The sequence below is a fragment of the Onychomys torridus genome, chromosome 7 (assembly GCF_903995425.1).
Source record: "Onychomys torridus chromosome 7, mOncTor1.1, whole genome shotgun sequence".
Taxonomy (NCBI): domain Eukaryota; kingdom Metazoa; phylum Chordata; class Mammalia; order Rodentia; family Cricetidae; genus Onychomys; species Onychomys torridus.
In genome coordinates this window covers 101,692,588-101,709,721 of record NC_050449.1, presented here as the reverse complement: position 1 = coordinate 101,709,721, position 17,134 = coordinate 101,692,588, and the positions used below count along the sequence as shown (strand labels likewise).

Sequence of the window (17,134 nt, the reverse complement as noted above, 5' to 3'; positions counted from 1 at the left end):
AAAGGCCACATTTTATGGTTGGGGGGTCCCCACAAATGAGTAACTGTATTAAGACATCATAGCATTAGGAAGGTTGAGAACCACTCCTCTAGAACATTTTATTAGCCATGTTTGGGACCACTTGCTGATAATAGCAACTGAAGTATTTGTATAGATATAGTGATATCTTATTTGTCCTGAAATGTGATTTTATTTGTATATTAATGAAGTTGCCTTGGGGTCAGAGCAAGCCATAGCAGAAGCTGGGCGGTGGTGGTGCATGCCTTTAATCCCAGCACTTGGGAAGCAGAGCTAGGCAGATCTCTGTGTGTTCAAGGATACAGCCAGCATGGCAACACACACCTTTAATCTCAATACTAACCATAGAAGACCTGGAGATCTGTACAGACAGGCAGTGACGAGGAGGTCATGTGGCTGGGTTTACAACCAATGAGAAGGCAGAACAGAAAGTCTATATAAAAGACAGGACACAGGAAGTAGGTCTTGGGCGGAGAAGAGAGGAGAAGAGAGGAGAGGAGAGAGCAGCAGTGAAGGGTAAGGTTTTCAGCTCCTAGCTATTGCTCTGACCTCTTGGCTTTTAACTCTGCAATTGGCTCTGTGTTTCTTATTTAACAAGACGGTTACATCTACATATAGGTGTCATTACATCTCAGGAAATCTTAACATTATATACCTAAATACTAAATATTGTGGTCTCTGCTCTTCATTCCTTAACCTTGTTTATGAAGCAGGAATAAAATTGAGTGGCTTGTTTACCAGTTATTTTTGACATGTGTAGGTAGATGTTTTCTGAAATAAAGATCTGGAGATGCTGTATTGGATTGAGGATATAGGTAATGCAGAGTATTGTGTATGGTAGGTAGTGTAGAGTTTATGTAAATGTAGGTTTATGGTAAATGACAACACAAGTGAGCTCACTTCCTTCAGCATCTGACCCATCTTGTTATAGTATAGAGGGTCAGCCAAAAAGGGAAGAAAGGCAGGAAAGATGGACTGTACCTGATTTCTGCTCTAGCCCCATCTTTGATCCTATAAAAGGTTCTTCAAGTCATTCATAAAATTGAGGGTATGTCCATCCTTTTTACATTTTTTTCACATTTGTGGTATGCTCATGTATGCATGCATGTTTGAAGTGTGTATGGGCAGACATGGGTGGGTGTGTGCGCATTCCTGTGGAGACAAGAGGTCCAGTAATTCTTCCCAGTGACTCTTCACCTTACATAGGGAGCTAGGGTCTTTGAACCAGAGCTTGATAGTCGGTGTGCCATCTGTGGGCCTCTTGAGCATCCTGGGAGTACAGGTAGGCTGTGAAGCCTGCTGTGTGCTTAAAGGGCGCCGAGGGTCCGAGCTCTGGTCTTCCTACTTGTTTGGCAAGCACTTTCTCCACTGAACTCTCTCCCCAGCTGCCTACTATACTGATAGACTGTGTACCCTAATAAACTTGCCTGAGGATCAGAGGACAGAGCCAGCCACAAGATTCGACATAGAAGCCAGACAGTGGTGGCACACACCTTTAATCCTATCACTCGGGAAACAGATATCCATCTGGACCTCTGTGAGTTCAAGACCACACCAAGCTACATGAGAGAAACAGAACCAGGCAGTGGTGACACATTACTTTAATCCATGGAAGTAATATGGCAGGGCACAGAAAAGTATATAAGGCGTGAGGAACCAGGAACTCACTCTCTTGAGTCTGAGGATTTCGTAGAGGTAAGAACTAGTGGCTGAGCCAGGCAGTGGTGGCGCATGCCTTTAATCCCAGCATGCAGGAGGCAGAGGCAGGCAGATCTCTGTGAGTTCAAGGCCAGCCTGGGCTACAGAGTGAGTTCCAGGAAAGGCGCCAAAGCTACACAGAGAAACCCTGTCTCAACAAACAAAACAAAACAAAGTTAAAATTCTAGCTAGGTATGAGGGCATACACCTATAATTTAGCACTCACAAGGTAAGAATCAACTTACATTCAAGGCCAGCTAGTCTACATATCAATTTCTAGTCTTGCCATAAAGCAGAACTGTATAATAAATGTTATGTCAGAAACAAACAGGGGCTGGAGAGTTGACTCAGCTATTAAGAGCCCAGAATGCCCTTCTAGAGATCTGGATTGAGTTCTCAACAACCCTTTTTAACTCTAGTTACATAAACAGGACTGGCAAGATTGCCATTGGGTAAAGATGCTTAGCTACGTAAGCCTGACTGCAACCAAAATTTGATTCCTGGAACTGACTTTAAAGTACAAATAACTGGACTTTCTGGTGCAGCACTTGGAAGGCAGACATGTCTACATAGTGAGTTCCAGGACAGCCAGGGCTACATTGTGAGACATTGTTTATAAAAAAAGAGAGAGAGGATGGGGTGGGGTAAAAGCATATAACTGACTTCACATATTGTCTTCTGACCTCCACATGTGTGCCAGTTTCCCAAGGGAACTCGAGTTAGAGACAGTTGTGAACCCACCGTGTGATGCTGTGAATTAAACTTGGGTCCCCTGCTTTTACCTACTGAACCATGTCTCTGGTCGTGGTGGTGGTGGTGGTCGTGGAGGTGGTGGTGGTCATCATCATTGTCGGCATGGCCATCACCGTCAATTGTTCTTGTCCAGCCATTGCTCTCCTCCTTGCCATGGCATCCTGGCTGTCTTGGAACTCAGTATGTAGACCAGGTTGGTCACAAACTCAGAGGTCTACCTGTCTCTACCTATCCAGTTCAGGGATTGAAGGCTTGCACCATCATGTCCAGCCAAACTTTTAGAAAAATAAAAATGAGTGCTTTAAACCAAATTCTAAGGGAGAGTTTGAATTTTGAGGTAGCAGGTGCCTGTAATACATACCAGCATCTAGAAGGTTGATGGAGAAACTCCATGAGTTCAAAGCAGCCTTAGAGTAGACAACTGAGACTTTGTCTCCAAATAACCAAAACTAGGCCAAGTGTGGTGGCATATACCTTTAATACCAGAGGATCTGGATTCAAGGCTAGCCTGGTCTACATAGACCCTGTCTCAGAAAACCAGACAAATACATAAGTTGATAAAGTACATAAATGTATTTTTCTTATTAAGGTATAGAAATTCAAGTTCCTTTTTGAATGCCATGGAAAAGTAAAATGTGTTTGTAATGGTAATTCTGCTTAGCTGTTACTGAGTGGGCCAGGACCACATTTATTGACCCTGGGGGTGATATATGCTATAATTCTTTGGAATAGCGGACACTAGCAAAAATTAAAAAGAATGAGCATAGAAGTGCATGACAAAGGCAAAGGAGACTTGATACCATAGGAACATTTAAATGGAGCCGAATGCAAAAGCAGCCCACTCTACTTTGATGAGGTTTCCTTTTCCTTTGGTCTACTGTGTGAATGCTGACCTTGTCCTCTTAAACAGCAAACCTGTTTTAGTGGTGGAACGGTTTCACTTAGCCCTGTCTGCATGGGACGGTAACCACTGTCATCGGAGGAAGTCCTAATCTTCCCTTGTACCTGTCCTTGTTTCTGACAGCATGTTGCTGTCTTATCACTTGCAGCTCCAACATTAGGAGTTCTGCGTACATCATCACTGTAGCCACCCCAGGGCACAGTAGGGCACAGTAGATTTCTCCTGTCCATTCAGCATTACTAGCCATGATCCTGTTTATTTTCCTTATCTTCCCTCATAGGCTCAGTACCATACTTTAAAAGTAAGTAGTCATGGGCCTGGAGAGATGGCTCAGGGGTTAAGAGCCCTGGCTGCTCTTCCAGAGGTCCTGAGTTCAATTCCCAGCAAACACATGGTGGCTCATGACCATCTTATAATGGGATCTGATGCCCTCTTCTGGCCTGCAGGTATACATGCAGAGCACTCATACATAAAATATAATTTTTTTTTAAAAAGTAAGTAGTTGTTTAATAATAATAAATTATTAAACAATTCGTCTATGGAGGTGGCTCACACCTTTAATCCGAGCACTCGGGAGGCAGAGGCAAACTCAGAGATCTCTGAGTTTGAGGACAGCCAGTACTACACAGAGAAACCCTGTCTCAAAAAAAAAAAAAATTATTAAGCAGCTAGATATGGTTCTGTGGGCTGTCTGTCTGTGGGGATGTTTAATAAATCTGAGGTAGCAGCCTGCTGACCAGGTCCTCTTTTCCTGGATAGGGATTAGGAATAGGAGTAGTTTCTAGTTCCACAGTTGCCATTAAGGTCCGTCTTCAAACTTAATTTTGAAAAATTTGAAACGTGAGTATGTCTCATTCTTTCCCTGAATATCTCTCTCAATTTTATTATTGTGTATGATACATGTATCACATATGAAATTTGAGGATAGTTTGTAAGAGTCTTTCCACCATGGTTTCCATGGATTGACTTCAGTTCTTAAAGCTTGCATAGCGACTAGTCACTTTAAAAAACATCTCAGGGGCCCAAGCAGGTTTTTTTTTGTTTTTTTCCAGACAGGATTTCTCCATCACTTCAAAAGTTACTTGTGTCTGCAATCAGTCCCCCTGTATAGCCCCAAGAAACTGTTTTTCTCTTCAATTTTTGCCTCTTTTAGAAATTTCATGTAAATCAAATCATACATGTCATCTTTTGTTTCCTGACTCTATCATTGTGGTATTTTTAAGGTTCATCTTTTTTATATGCCATTAATGGGTTCCCTTTATTGCTAAATAATGATTTCCATAGTGTATATAACACATCTTGCTTATGTGTCAATTTATTATTAATTTATAGACTTTTAGGCTATTTCTGACTTTTGGCTTTTATAAATTGCTGCTATAATCATTCATGCCCTAGATTTAATGTGGACATTGCTTTCACTTCTCTTGATGTAGATATTTAGGGTCAGGATTGCTGGGTCACATGGTAAGTGTATGTTTAACATTTTATGAAATGACCAAACTTTTGGTGGCACACTCCTTTAATCCCAGCACTCAGGAGGCAGAGGCAGGTGGATCTCTGTGAGTTCGAGGCCAGCCTGGTCTACAGAGTAAGTTCCAGTACAGCCAGGACTACACTATGTCTTGTCTTTTTTTCATTTTCTTTCCTTTCATGCTCTCACTATGTAGCCCTGGCTGTTCTAAAACTTGCTATGTAGACCAAGCTTGCCTGGAACTCACAGAGATCCACCATCATTTGCCCGCAAAGTGCTGGGATGAAAGGTGTGTGCCAGCATACCTGGCAAGAGCGCCTCTTCAGCCAAAAAGAGAGTGAATATGTACTAAAGGATCTTGGGAGTTGTACAAGTTTTGACTACTTTTTATTTTTAGATTTTTTTTTAATGTGTATGCATGTCCTGCCTATGTGTATGTATATGTACCTATGTGTGTCTGGTTCCCCGAAGAGGGTGTCAAATCCTCTGGAACTAGAATTATAAGTAATTGTAAGCCACCATTTATTTGAGTGATGGGAATGGAACCAAGGTCCTCTACGAGAACAAGTGCTCTTAACAATTGAGTTCTCTCCAGCCCCCAGGGGAATTGACTTGGTTTTGTTTTGTTTTTCAAGACAGGCTTTCTTGTGTAGCTTTGGTGCCTGTCCTAGATCTTGCTTTGTAGACCAGGCTGGCCTTGAACTCACAGAGATCCGCCTGGCTCTGCCTCCTAAGTGCTGGGACTAAAGGTGTGTGCCACCGCCACCTGGCAGGGAATTGACTTTTAAAGGGTTTGGAGTAAACTGCAGCCCTCTTGAAGTATTAAATAGCAGTGGTATTGATACTATATTAATGGATTTGTGAGACAATTCACCTGCTTGAACTAAGGCTGATTTTCATCATTAATGTGGCTTAAATTCCTCAACAAGGCTTGTTGCTGGTCAGGAAGTGAAGCTGCCTCAGGGAAGGCTCCGTTTCCTCTGGGAAGACTGGTGTGTGGAGAGCGGGGTTGAAGGAATGAAATCAGTTCATCTTAGGACTTTGCTCTGTGGAGGCTGTGCCGCCCTTGCATGCCATCCCCCCCCCCAGACTGCCTTTAAAATGGACTCTCCAGAGGACTGCGACCGCTCGTCCTCTCCCAGCCCTGCGCTGCCCCGCCCTCCAGGGGCCCTGAACCTTCGGTAGTGCCCACTTAGGACTGTAGTCAGCCCTTCACAGGGAAGCACGGGTGCCTAACAGTAGCAAAATTACAGTTAGGAAGTAGCAACAAAATAACTTTATGGTTGGGGGTCACTACAACATGAGGAGCTGTAGTAAAGAGTCACAGCATTAGGAAGGGTGAGAACCACTGCTCTAGAGCCTCTAAGGGATTAAAAAAACTGTGTGGCATACAATGGTGGCACACATCCTTAATGTCAGTAATTGGAAGGCAGAGACAGATGGATCTCTGCTTCTATACATAAAAGATTTTAGGTCAAGCAAGGCTAAGTAATGAGACCTTATCTAAAAATGAAATAAAATGTGTACCTAACAGCTGTATTTATGTAGCTGTTAAAATTTAAAATAACTAGTATATCACTTCATTTTTTGGTAATAGTCTATTGAGATGAATTATAGCAACAGTTAAAAGACATTACTATGCATGATTTAAGAATCTTGGCCTAAAGTCTCTAAGTGCCTCAGTAAGAAAATAGTAACAATGTGCATAGTCTTCCTTTTCATGGAAAAGTAATGAGAACCCCTACCCCAAGTGAAGTCAGCTGTCATGCATCTTTGGTTTTCTCCAAATGTATTTGGCCTATGGGACAGGAGGCACTTACTAATTGAATGGCCTCAGATAATGATAGTGTCCTAGGATATGCCTTATTTAGTCTCAAGAATGACTAGAGCTCCAAAACTGGGGAATCATATGTTGGTGACTGTCTTCCCTGCTGAAGTTCTTTGTGAACCAGGTAGAACTGTCTTACAGGTAGCTGCTGCACTCAGCCCCCGATCAGAGTTATGACTGTATCCTGAGGGATCTACTGGCCTTCCATGGGTAGCACCCTCATGCTATCCTATGCTTCCTCCAGGAAGTCTGATCTAGGCCTCTAAACACATCCCAACCTTTTGGCTCCCACCCTAGTCTTGACACTTAAGATGTTTTGCAACTAGTTTACTTTCCACTTAATAAGGTATTATATCTCCTAACAAGCAAACTCTATATTCCTACTTGCTTCCTTAACCTAATATTGAAATGTAAACTTCTGGGGCTCAGTGGGTTGAGTGCTTGCCTATCATATACAAAGCCATGAGCATAAACTGGACTTGGTGTTGCACATCTGTAATCCCAGAACTGGGGAAGTTATCTTAGGATGTGTGAGACACTCTCTCAAAAAAAACCTTTTCTTTTTCAATAACTATAGTACTCTGTCCACTAACTACATTGTTGTCCATCGCATGGATCTGTTACGTATTATTTATCAAGCTCATTTTCCTTGAACATATAAGTTTTTTGTTGTTTTTGTGGTTTTTCGAGACAAGGTTTCTCCGTGTGGTTTTGGTGCCTGTCCTGGATCTCATGCTGTAGACCAGGCTGGCCTCGAACTCACAGAGATCCGCCTGGCTCTGTCTCCCGAGCGCTGGGATTAAAGGCGTGCACCACCACCGCCTCCCGGCTAAGTTATTTTTATATATCTTTTCCAAATAACTTAGTAGTGCATGTATCATCTCTTAATGCCCTAGGAGGAAGAATTTACAGTGGAATTGGTAGCTTTTGTCACCTTTTATGTAGAGGCCAGAAAATGTAGATACCAGAATGACTGTCTACAAACTTTTTAAATGTTTTGCAACTGGGGCATGTTGGATTTTGTGAATTCAGAGATTTAAAAATTATTTTTAGGGGGCTAGAGAGATGGCTCAGAGGTTAAGAGCACTGACTGCTCTTCCAGAGGTCCTGAGTTCAATTCCCAGCAACCACATGGTGGCTCATAACCATCTGTAATGAAATCTGGTGCCCTCTTCTGGCCTGCAGTCATACATGCTGTATACATAATAAATAGATCTTTTAAAAAATAAAATAAAATAAAAAAATAAAAATGACTTTTAAGTCAGGTATGATTGTTCATGCCTTTAGTCCCAGAATTTAAGAGATAGGCAGGTGATCTCAGAGTTTGAGGCCAGCCTGGTCTACAGAGCAAGTTCCAGGACATCCAAGTCTAGCTACGCAGACAAACCCTGTCTTGAAAAACCAAAACAACAACAATAGCAAAACTGGTTTTAAAAATGTTACTTGAGACAGGGTCTCACTGTGTGGCTCACCTGGTTGTTTCTGTATACTAGAGATCTGCCTGCCTCTACCTCCCAAGTCCTGAGATTAAGGGCATGTGCTACTATGCCCAGCTTTATTTTTGAGACAGTGTCTTACTATGTAGCTGTGGCTGGCCTGAAACTTGCTTTGTAGACTCAGTTGGTCTTGAACTCACAAAAGATTTGCCTGCTGAGATTAAAATTATGTGCACCACTAATCTGACCTTAAATTCTTTATTTTGTTTATGGAGTATAAATCAAGAAGTCAAAGCCTGGAGATGTGTTGCAAGTCCTAACTAGAAACATACTGTAGGTGTGTATGTGTGTGTGTGGCCCTATAGGACAGCATATGAGAACATATGTCACATTTGGGAACCTAGTTGGGAAGCTCTCTTGCTTATGTTGGATATCACTTTTTTTTCTCCTTGAGATAGGGTTTTAGTATGTAGCTTTGGCTTTCCTGGAACTCACTCTGTAGCCCAGGCTAGCCTCTAGACTCAGAGATCTGCCTGCCTCTGCCTCCCAAGTGCTGGGATTAAAGGTATTCATCACTGCACCTAGCTCAGATAACATGTTTTTTGGGGGTTTTTGTTGTTTTGTTTGGTTTGTTGTTGTTGTTATTGTTTTGTTTTTTTGTTTTCTGTTTTTTTGAGACAGGGTTTCTCTGTGTAGCTTTGGAGCCTGTCCTGGATCTCACACTCTGTAGAACAGGCTGGCCTCGAACTCACAGAGATCTGCCTGCCTCTGCCTCCCGATTGCTGGGATTAAAGGTATGTGCCAATGCTGCCTGGCAGATACTACATTTTTATTATTATTATTAAGAGATTTTCTATTCATTTTACATACCAACCACAGATTCCCCTCTCCTTCCTCCTCCCATTCCCCAGCCTTCTCTCTGCAATCCACCGTTCATTCCCACCTCTTCCTTAGTTACTATATAAAGGATGGTTTTGGTTCAGTATCCAGTGAGAGTTTCTAATTTTTTTTGTGTAGGAAACATTAATGAAAACAAAGACCAAGCACAAGGGATGTATAAAATAACTAATATAAGAAATTTTACTTAATACAAAGCATGCAACTAAGAGAGAGAATATGGACCTAGTACAGAGGTGGATGTATACAGCCTCAAACTATAGTGCACTATGCGAAACTATAGTTCAAATTCGTTATCTTTTGTTGTTGTTGTTTCTTACAGGTATCTCATTCAGTTGCAAAACTTATATTAGTTAATTTCCACTGGCAAGTCTCAGAGATTCTGGACAGGTAAGATGTTCAGAGGAAAGAAGATAAAGTTGCCTGTTGAATCCTTCTCTGTCTGCCTACCTGCTATGATTTTGTTGACATTTTGGAGTGTGTGTGTTTATGTATGTATGTGTGTGGTATGAGCATGTGTGTGCGTGTGTGGTATGAACATGTGTGTGTGTGTGTTACGAGCATGTGTGTGTGTGGTATGATCATGTGTGTGTATGTCTGTGTGTGTGTGTGTGTGTGTGGTATAATCTCTGTGTGTGTGTGGTATGATCATGTGTGTATATGTGTGTGTATGTGTGTGTGGTATGATCATGTGTGTGTATGTCTGTATGTGTATGTGTGTGTGTTATGAGCATGTGTTTGTGTGGTATGATCGTGTGTGAGTATGTGTGTGTGTGGTATAATCATGTGTGTGTGTATGTGTGTGTGTGGTATGATCGTGTGTGTATGTGTGTGTGTGTGTGTGTGTGTGAGTGTGTGTATGTGAGTGTGAGTGTGTGTGTGTGTATGTGTGTGTACTATATTTCTAAAACTCTTGTATGTTAGTTACTTCTCTGTGCTGTGATGAAACACCATAACTGAAAGCAGCTTGGAGAGGAAAGGGTTGATTTGGCTACATCTCCTGAATCACAGTCCATTTAGGATAGCCAAGGCAAATATTCATACCTGACAGGAACCTGAAGGCAGAGGCCATAGTGAAGGGGTGTTATCTTCTTGCTTGCTCAGCTTGCTTTCTTGTAGGACCTAGAACCACCAGCCCAGGGGTGGCAACATATACACTGGGCTGGGCCCTCTCTGTCACTAATTAAGAAAATGTCCACGAGCGGTGGTGGCACACGCCTTTAATCCCAGCACTCGGAAGGCAGAGCCAGGTGGATCTCTGTGAGTTCAAGGCCAGCCTGGGCTACCAAGTGAATTCCAGGAAAGGTGCAAAGCTACGCAGAGAAACCCTGTCTGGAAAAAAAAAAAACAGAAAAAGCAAGCAAGAAAGAAAATGCCCTATAGGCTTGCCTACAGCCTGATCTTTTGTTTTTAGACAGCTAATACATAGCTCTGTCTTGGAACTCAATATGTAGACCAGGCTTGCCTCAAACCCAAAGAATCCACCTGTCGCTGCCTCTGAATGCTCAGATCATGGCATGTACTACCATGCCAGGCCTGCAGCCTGATCTTTGGAAGCATTTTCTCATTCCCTCCTCTCTAGCTTGTGTAAAATTGACATAAAAACTAGTCAGCATGTACCATGGACAGGTAAGATGTTCAATGGAAAGATGAAAGTGCTTCTCTCCAGTGACTCTAGCTTGTGTCAAGTTGATAAAAACTAGCTAGCATAGATCCTGGCCAGATAAGATGTTGAGTAAGATGTTAAGATGTTCAATTTCATCTCTGTGAATGAAGATTATTATTTCCATTATTTCTAAAACACTTGATCATATTGAATATCCTTTTCTTGAAGCATACATACTCTTATATTTCAGCTTTACCACTAGCGTGTCTTGCTACTATACAGGTGTTTCATAATTTTTATTTAATCTGTGTTTTGAGCAGATTTAGTTCAAATCATCTGTATCTGTAATAGACCAATTTTTTCTCCCAAAAACCTTGAAAAATGGCTGCGTGTGATGGCACGTGCCTTTAACTTTTTTTTTCTTTTATGATTTATTTATTTTATGTATATGGTGCTCTATCTGCTTATGCCCCTGCATGCCAGAAGAGGGGGAATCAGATCCCATAAAGGTGGTTGTGAGCCACCATGTGGTTGCTGGGAATTGAACTCAGGACCTCTGGAAGAGCTGCTAGTGCTCTTAACCACTGAGCCATCTCTCCAGCTGCTTTTAACTCTTTTTGTTTCTTTTGCCAGAGCTGAGGACCGAACCCAGGGCCTTGTGCTTGCTAGGCAAGCACTCTACCACTGAGCTAAATCCCCAACCCCACCTTTAACTCTTACCATGCTAGGAAAGTGCTTTCCTACTGAGCTGTATTTCCAGCCCTATTTTACTCTTTATTTTGAAATAGGATTTTGCTAAGTCATCTATGTGTGCCCTAAGTTGCTCTGTAGCCCAGGCTAGCCTTTAACTTGTAATCTGCCTGCCCCTATGTCTGAAGTCCCTGGGAATACAGATCAATTCCACTAGACCCAAACTGGAGTGGATAATTATTTGGGGATGGAGGGCTACTGCATGAACTATAGGAAGTTTGTCAGCACCTCTGGGCTTTACCTACTATAAGTCAGGAGCAGTATAATCCCCAAGTCCTTGATAATCAAAAATATCTCCTAGGGGCAGGCAGAGGGAGGAGAGGGGGATCTGTGGTTGGTATGTAAAATGAATAGAAAATTTCTTAATAATAAAAAAAGTGGGTGTTTGGGATTTAGCTCAGTGGTAGAGTGCTTGCCTAGCAAGCACAAGGCCCTGGGTTCGATCCTCAGCTCCACAAAAAAAGGCGGGGGGAGTAAAAAGAAAAAAATCTTCTAGTTGGACATGGTAGCTCCTCTTGTCTTTACTACTGAAATTACATATATGTGCCACCAAGGTTAATATAGTGCAGGGCATCAAAGCTGGCATCTTGTGTATGCTAAGCTAATACTAACTGAACTCCATCCTCACCCCATATTTTTTATTCTTAAATTATGTTTCTGTTATTTTTTGATTTTACATCTCTATAAACATAAAAATATGCTGTATTTAATATGGTTGCATTTTATACTATCCACTCATCAGAAGACGTTTATCTTTTCTCTGTCAAAAAAAAAAAAAACCTTGGAGCTGGAGAGTTGGCTCAGAGGTTAAGAACACTGGATGTTCTTCCAGAGGTTCTGAGTTCAATTCCCAGCAACCACATAGTGGCTCACAACCATCTGTAATGAGATCTGATGCCCTCTTCTGGCCATGCAGACACAGCACTGTATACATAATAGATGAATAAATCTTTAAAAAACAAACAAACAAACAAACAAAAAAAAAAAAAACCTTTTTGAGTGAGGGATGGAGAGGTGGTTTAATGGTTAGGAGCACTTTCAGAGGATCCAGATTCAATTCCTAGCACCACGTGGCGATTTACAGCTGACTCTAGATTCAGGGACTCCAGTGCCCTCTGTTGGCCTGCATAGCACTAGGCATTCATATGATGTACATACATACATGTAGGCAAAAATTCGTACACATAAAATAAATGTTAAAAACCAAACAAGGGCTAGGCAGTGGTCATGCACGCCTTTAATCCCAGCACTTAGGAGGCAGTGCTAGTTAGATCTCTGAGTTCTAGGCCTGCCTGGTCTACAGCTCTGCTGTTCTGGAACACTCAGAAACCTTGTCTCAAAAAACAAACAAAATCAGCTGGGCAAAGTGGCATACCCTTCAGTCTCAGCACTTAGAAGGCAGAGACAGACAGATCTCTGTGAGTTCAAAGCCAGCCTGGTCTACATAGTGAGTTCTGAACAGTCAAGGCTACATAGTAAAACTCCCCAACCTTCCTGCCCCTGCTCACCCCTCAAAAAGAAAAGAACATTTATATTGAGATAAAAGGAAAAACTTGGTTCAATGAGAAAACACTTAGCAATAACCTCAAACTCACTATGTAAATATGTTGGCTTTGAGCTTGCTGAGTGTTAGAATTATAGCCATGGACTATTGTGCTGACAAGGTAAAAGGCACTTTAATGCAACCACAACATGAGATGGTTTGTTCTGTTATTGAGAGTTAAAAATGTCTTCAGCTTCTGATTCTCTGTTTTGTTTTGGTTTTTGGTTTTTGGTTTTTGGTTTTTTGAGACAGGGTTTCTTTGTGTAGCTTTGTGCCTTTTCTGGAATTCACTTGGTAGCCCAGGCTGGCCTTGAACTCACAGAGATCCACCTGGCTCTGCCTCCTGAGTGCTGAGATTAAAGGTGTGCGCCACCACCAGCCGGCGAACTTCTGATTCTCTGTATTTCTGCCTTTTTGTTTTCTAGGTACAGGTCTAATTCTGCGCAGCTACTTGTTGATTCTCGAGTTCAGCCTAATCCATCAAAACACGTGAGTATCTTCTGCTTTAGTGAGGCTTCATTGATGGCCATGGCTCTGTTCTTACAATGTTAGCACCAGCTTTGTTTTGCATTATATAGTATGCCCAAGATCCTTATTTAGCTCCTAATGGTCCCTTTTTTTCCTCATCTTTTTTTAATCTTTTATTATTTATTTAATTTTTTACAGGGTCTTGTTATGTAGACCAGGCTGTCCTTAAACTCATAGAGATCTGCCTGCCTTCGCCTCCTGAGTGCTGGGATTAAAGGCACATGCCACCATGCCTAGTGTTTTATTATTTTTTTTAAACAAATATATTTATTTTACTTTACATATGAGAGTGTTTGGCTGCATGTATACATGTACATTACATGCATGCCTGATGGGAATGGAGATCAGCAGAGGGCATCAAATCCTCTGAAACTGGAGCTAGAGATGGGTGTGAGCTGCCACATGGGTGCTGGGAACCTAACCCAGGTCTTCTGCTAAGTATCAGAAAACCCCAGAAGCTAGTCTTATGATTTGGACATATTTATATAGAAAATCCAATGCCCTTCACAAACTGCAGCGTGATGAATTTGTTGGTAAGTCTTTCTTTGGCTTATGTGGCTACATCTTGCTCACTCTCTAGGTCCCCACAGCCCATCCCCCTCACCACTGTGCAGTGTGTATGCAGTTTGTGCGGAAGGAAAACCTGCTCTCTCTGGCTTGCCAACATCAGTTTTGCCGAAGCTGCTGGGAGCAGCATTGCTCAGTACTTGTCAAGGACGGTGTTGGTGTAGGTGAGTCTGCACTGAACATAAATATGGCTCTCAAAATATTTTTTTAAGTTTTAATTATATTTGTTCATTTGATTTTTTTGGGGGTGTGTGTGTGTGTGTGTAAATGTTTTGTCTGCATGTAGCTCTGTGTAGCATATGTGTGTTTGGTGCCGGTAGAGGTCAGAAGAGGGCATGGGATCCCCTGGAACTGGTTTACAGTTGGTTGTGATCATCATGTGGGGTTTTGGATGGAACCCAGTTCCTCCTTAGCAGTACTTTTTTGTTTGTTTGTTTGTTTTGTTTCATTTTTGGTTTTTCGAGACAGGATTTCTCTGTAGCTTTGGAGCCTGTCCTGGACTAGCTCTGTAGCCGCCACCGCCCAGCCTTAGCAGTACAATTTTAACTGCTAAGCCATCTCTCCAGTCTTAAAGTAGTGTCTTTCACTCTGTGTTTTCTTGTACTTAAACTTTTCTTCTAAGATTGACAGGTTTTTATAGTTAGATCTGGTGGTTTCTAAATGCATCAATCTAAATAGTAGCACAGTTTTCTGTAGTCTCCAGCAAAATAAAGAAATTAAAGGTTTTACAAATATTGGTGTGAGTACAAGGTGATCTTCTCACCTTGTAAGAGAACTGTCCTTTGAACTGCCTATCTACCATGTCTGAATTCCCACTACTGGTTTTTGAACAACATAACCCATATCAGATTTATTACCAGCTACAGGAGTAGTTGTTGTTCTGTGACTTGATAATATTAAGACTAATTAGAGCCATGTTGGTTGTTATCTGCACAATCTCAGTATGTTAACCTGGGCATGGTGGTACATGCCTGTGATCCCAACATTTGGGAGGAAGAAGCAGAAGCATCAAGAGTTCAAGGCCAGCCTCAGCTACATAGCAAGTTTGAGGCTAGCTTGGACTACATGAAATAGTTCCCTCCCCATCGTACCCCTCAAAAAAAGTCAGTATATTAGTGATAATCACATACACATGATACAATAAAATCATTAGTCATATTAGTCACTAAGTCTTTAATAATCTTTTTGTTTTTATTTGTTTCTTTTCGAGACAGGTCTCGCTATGTAGCCCTGGCTGGCCTGGATCTCACTATGTCAATCAGGTTGGCCTCAAACTCTGAGATGCCTCTGCCTCTGTCTCCCCAATGCTGGGATTAAAGATATGAGCCACTACATCCAACCCTATGATTTTATTTAGTGGTGCTTGTGCTGATATATGGGTATTTGGGCACAATATTTTTGTTATATTACTATGAAAACATGTCAATTTCTCTCTTTGAAAAAGTTCTCGATAAGTATTTTGAACAGAATTCCTATATGAAGTTAGAATGTGTTGGTTGCATCTAGTGGGTAAGTAAGTATATTATGTTATGACTTCTACAGTATGGTTATCTATCACATTACCTTTGTTCAACAGGAGTCTCATGTATGGCTCAGGATTGTCCACTCCGAACACCAGAGGACTTTGTGTTTCCCTTGCTTCCCAATGAAGAATTAAGAGATAAATACAGGCGCTACCTCTTTAGGGACTATGTGGAGGTATGAGCACCCTGTTCTTTTGCCCTTTGTCTTTCTGAGCCCACCTTACACATTATAATCACAGCTGCCATTAGATTGTGGGTGGTGAATCACACAGGTCTGGGGCTGGAGAAATGGCTCAGCAGTTTAGAGTCTTGAAGAGGTCCTGAGTTAGTTCCCAGCACTCATGTCTCGTGTATAACTCCAGCTCCAGGGCATCTGACATCCTTTTTTTTTTTGGAGCTGAGGACCGAACCCAGGGCCTTGCGCTTGCTAGGCAATCACTCTACCACTGAGCTAAATCCCCAACACCCTCTTCTGCCTTTTTAAAGGCACCTGCACTCATGCCCTCTTGCACCTACCCACCCACTCCCCATTTATAAACACATAATTTAATATAAAAATATATAATAAAGGCTTTGGGGTCAGAAAAACCAGATCTGTTACTTCCTTGTTGTAAGACCACTTGCTTATTAATTTACCTGAATCTTGGTTTTCTTTTTAATTAATTAGTATTTTTATTTTATGTGCATTGGTGTTTTGCCATGGGTGTCAGGTCCCCTGAAACTGGAATTACAGACAGTTGTGAGCTGCCATGTCAGTTCTGGGAATTGAACTCTGGACCTCTGGAAGAGCTGTCAACCTCTAAGCCATCTCTCCAGGCCTCTCAGTCTTGGTTTTCATTTCCATTATATGGACAGTCATCCCAAAGTACACACAGTTGATTTAACAAGCTGAGCAAGCCATCTTATGTGAGGGGAGTAAGCATAGGTCTGGTATAGCTCAAGAGTTGCTATTCCATTTGGTTCTGTACACTTCATCTTTACACTTCATCCCAGAGAAGGGCTGTTTTGTAGCAATTTGAAAACTTGTTCATGATTCTAGCCTGGTTAATTTTAGATTCTTTTCCCTTTTTAGGCTACCTGTCCAACTTTATAGATTCTGTGCAGCATAATTTTTTATCTTTCTCTTTTCTTACTTAGTTAAAAGCTTATTGGATTGGTTGTCTTGCACACATGCAGAGTAAACACAGAGTTTTATCTTATTTTTTTGTTCTTGTTTTGCTTTGGTTTGGTTTTTGAGACAAGGTTTCTCTTTGTAGCCCTGGATTTCCTGGAACTCTAGATGAAGCTGGCCTTGAACTCAAAGAGATCCACCTGCATCTGCCTCCCAACTACTTGGATTAAAGGCCTGTGCCACCAGCATGGCGTGGGCTTATTTCTTTGCATAATTGGTTGCCTTGGGTAGATTGTTGGGGATCTTTGAGCCTGTGAGCTGTGAGATGCATAGGTTACTGAGCTGTGTTCTCATCCAGTTCACATTAAAACATTTTTTCCTGAGACATGTTTCCCCTATGTTGACCGGCCAGTCCTGACTAAACTCCCTGGGCTCACGCAATCCTTCTGTGTTAGTCTTCCAAGTAGCTAAGTAGCTGAAGCTACAGGCACACGTGTCTGCTTC

The 17,134-nt window shown here is 41.8% G+C and overlaps 1 protein-coding gene across 4 annotated transcripts in view; it reads left to right on the top strand.

The window, feature by feature from the left end:
* Positions 1–17,134, top strand: part of Arih2 (ariadne RBR E3 ubiquitin protein ligase 2) — a 52,683-nt gene that overhangs the window by 24,494 nt on the left and 11,055 nt on the right. For all 4 annotated transcript variants that reach the window (XM_036192577.1, XM_036192579.1, XM_036192578.1 and 1 more), the window contains 4 exons: positions 9,325–9,392; positions 13,327–13,390; positions 14,010–14,160; positions 15,573–15,694. In XM_036192577.1, the coding sequence (XP_036048470.1) occupies positions 9,325–9,392; positions 13,327–13,390; positions 14,010–14,160; positions 15,573–15,694 (405 nt within the window). The remainder of the gene's footprint in view (positions 1–9,324; positions 9,393–13,326; positions 13,391–14,009; positions 14,161–15,572; positions 15,695–17,134) is intronic.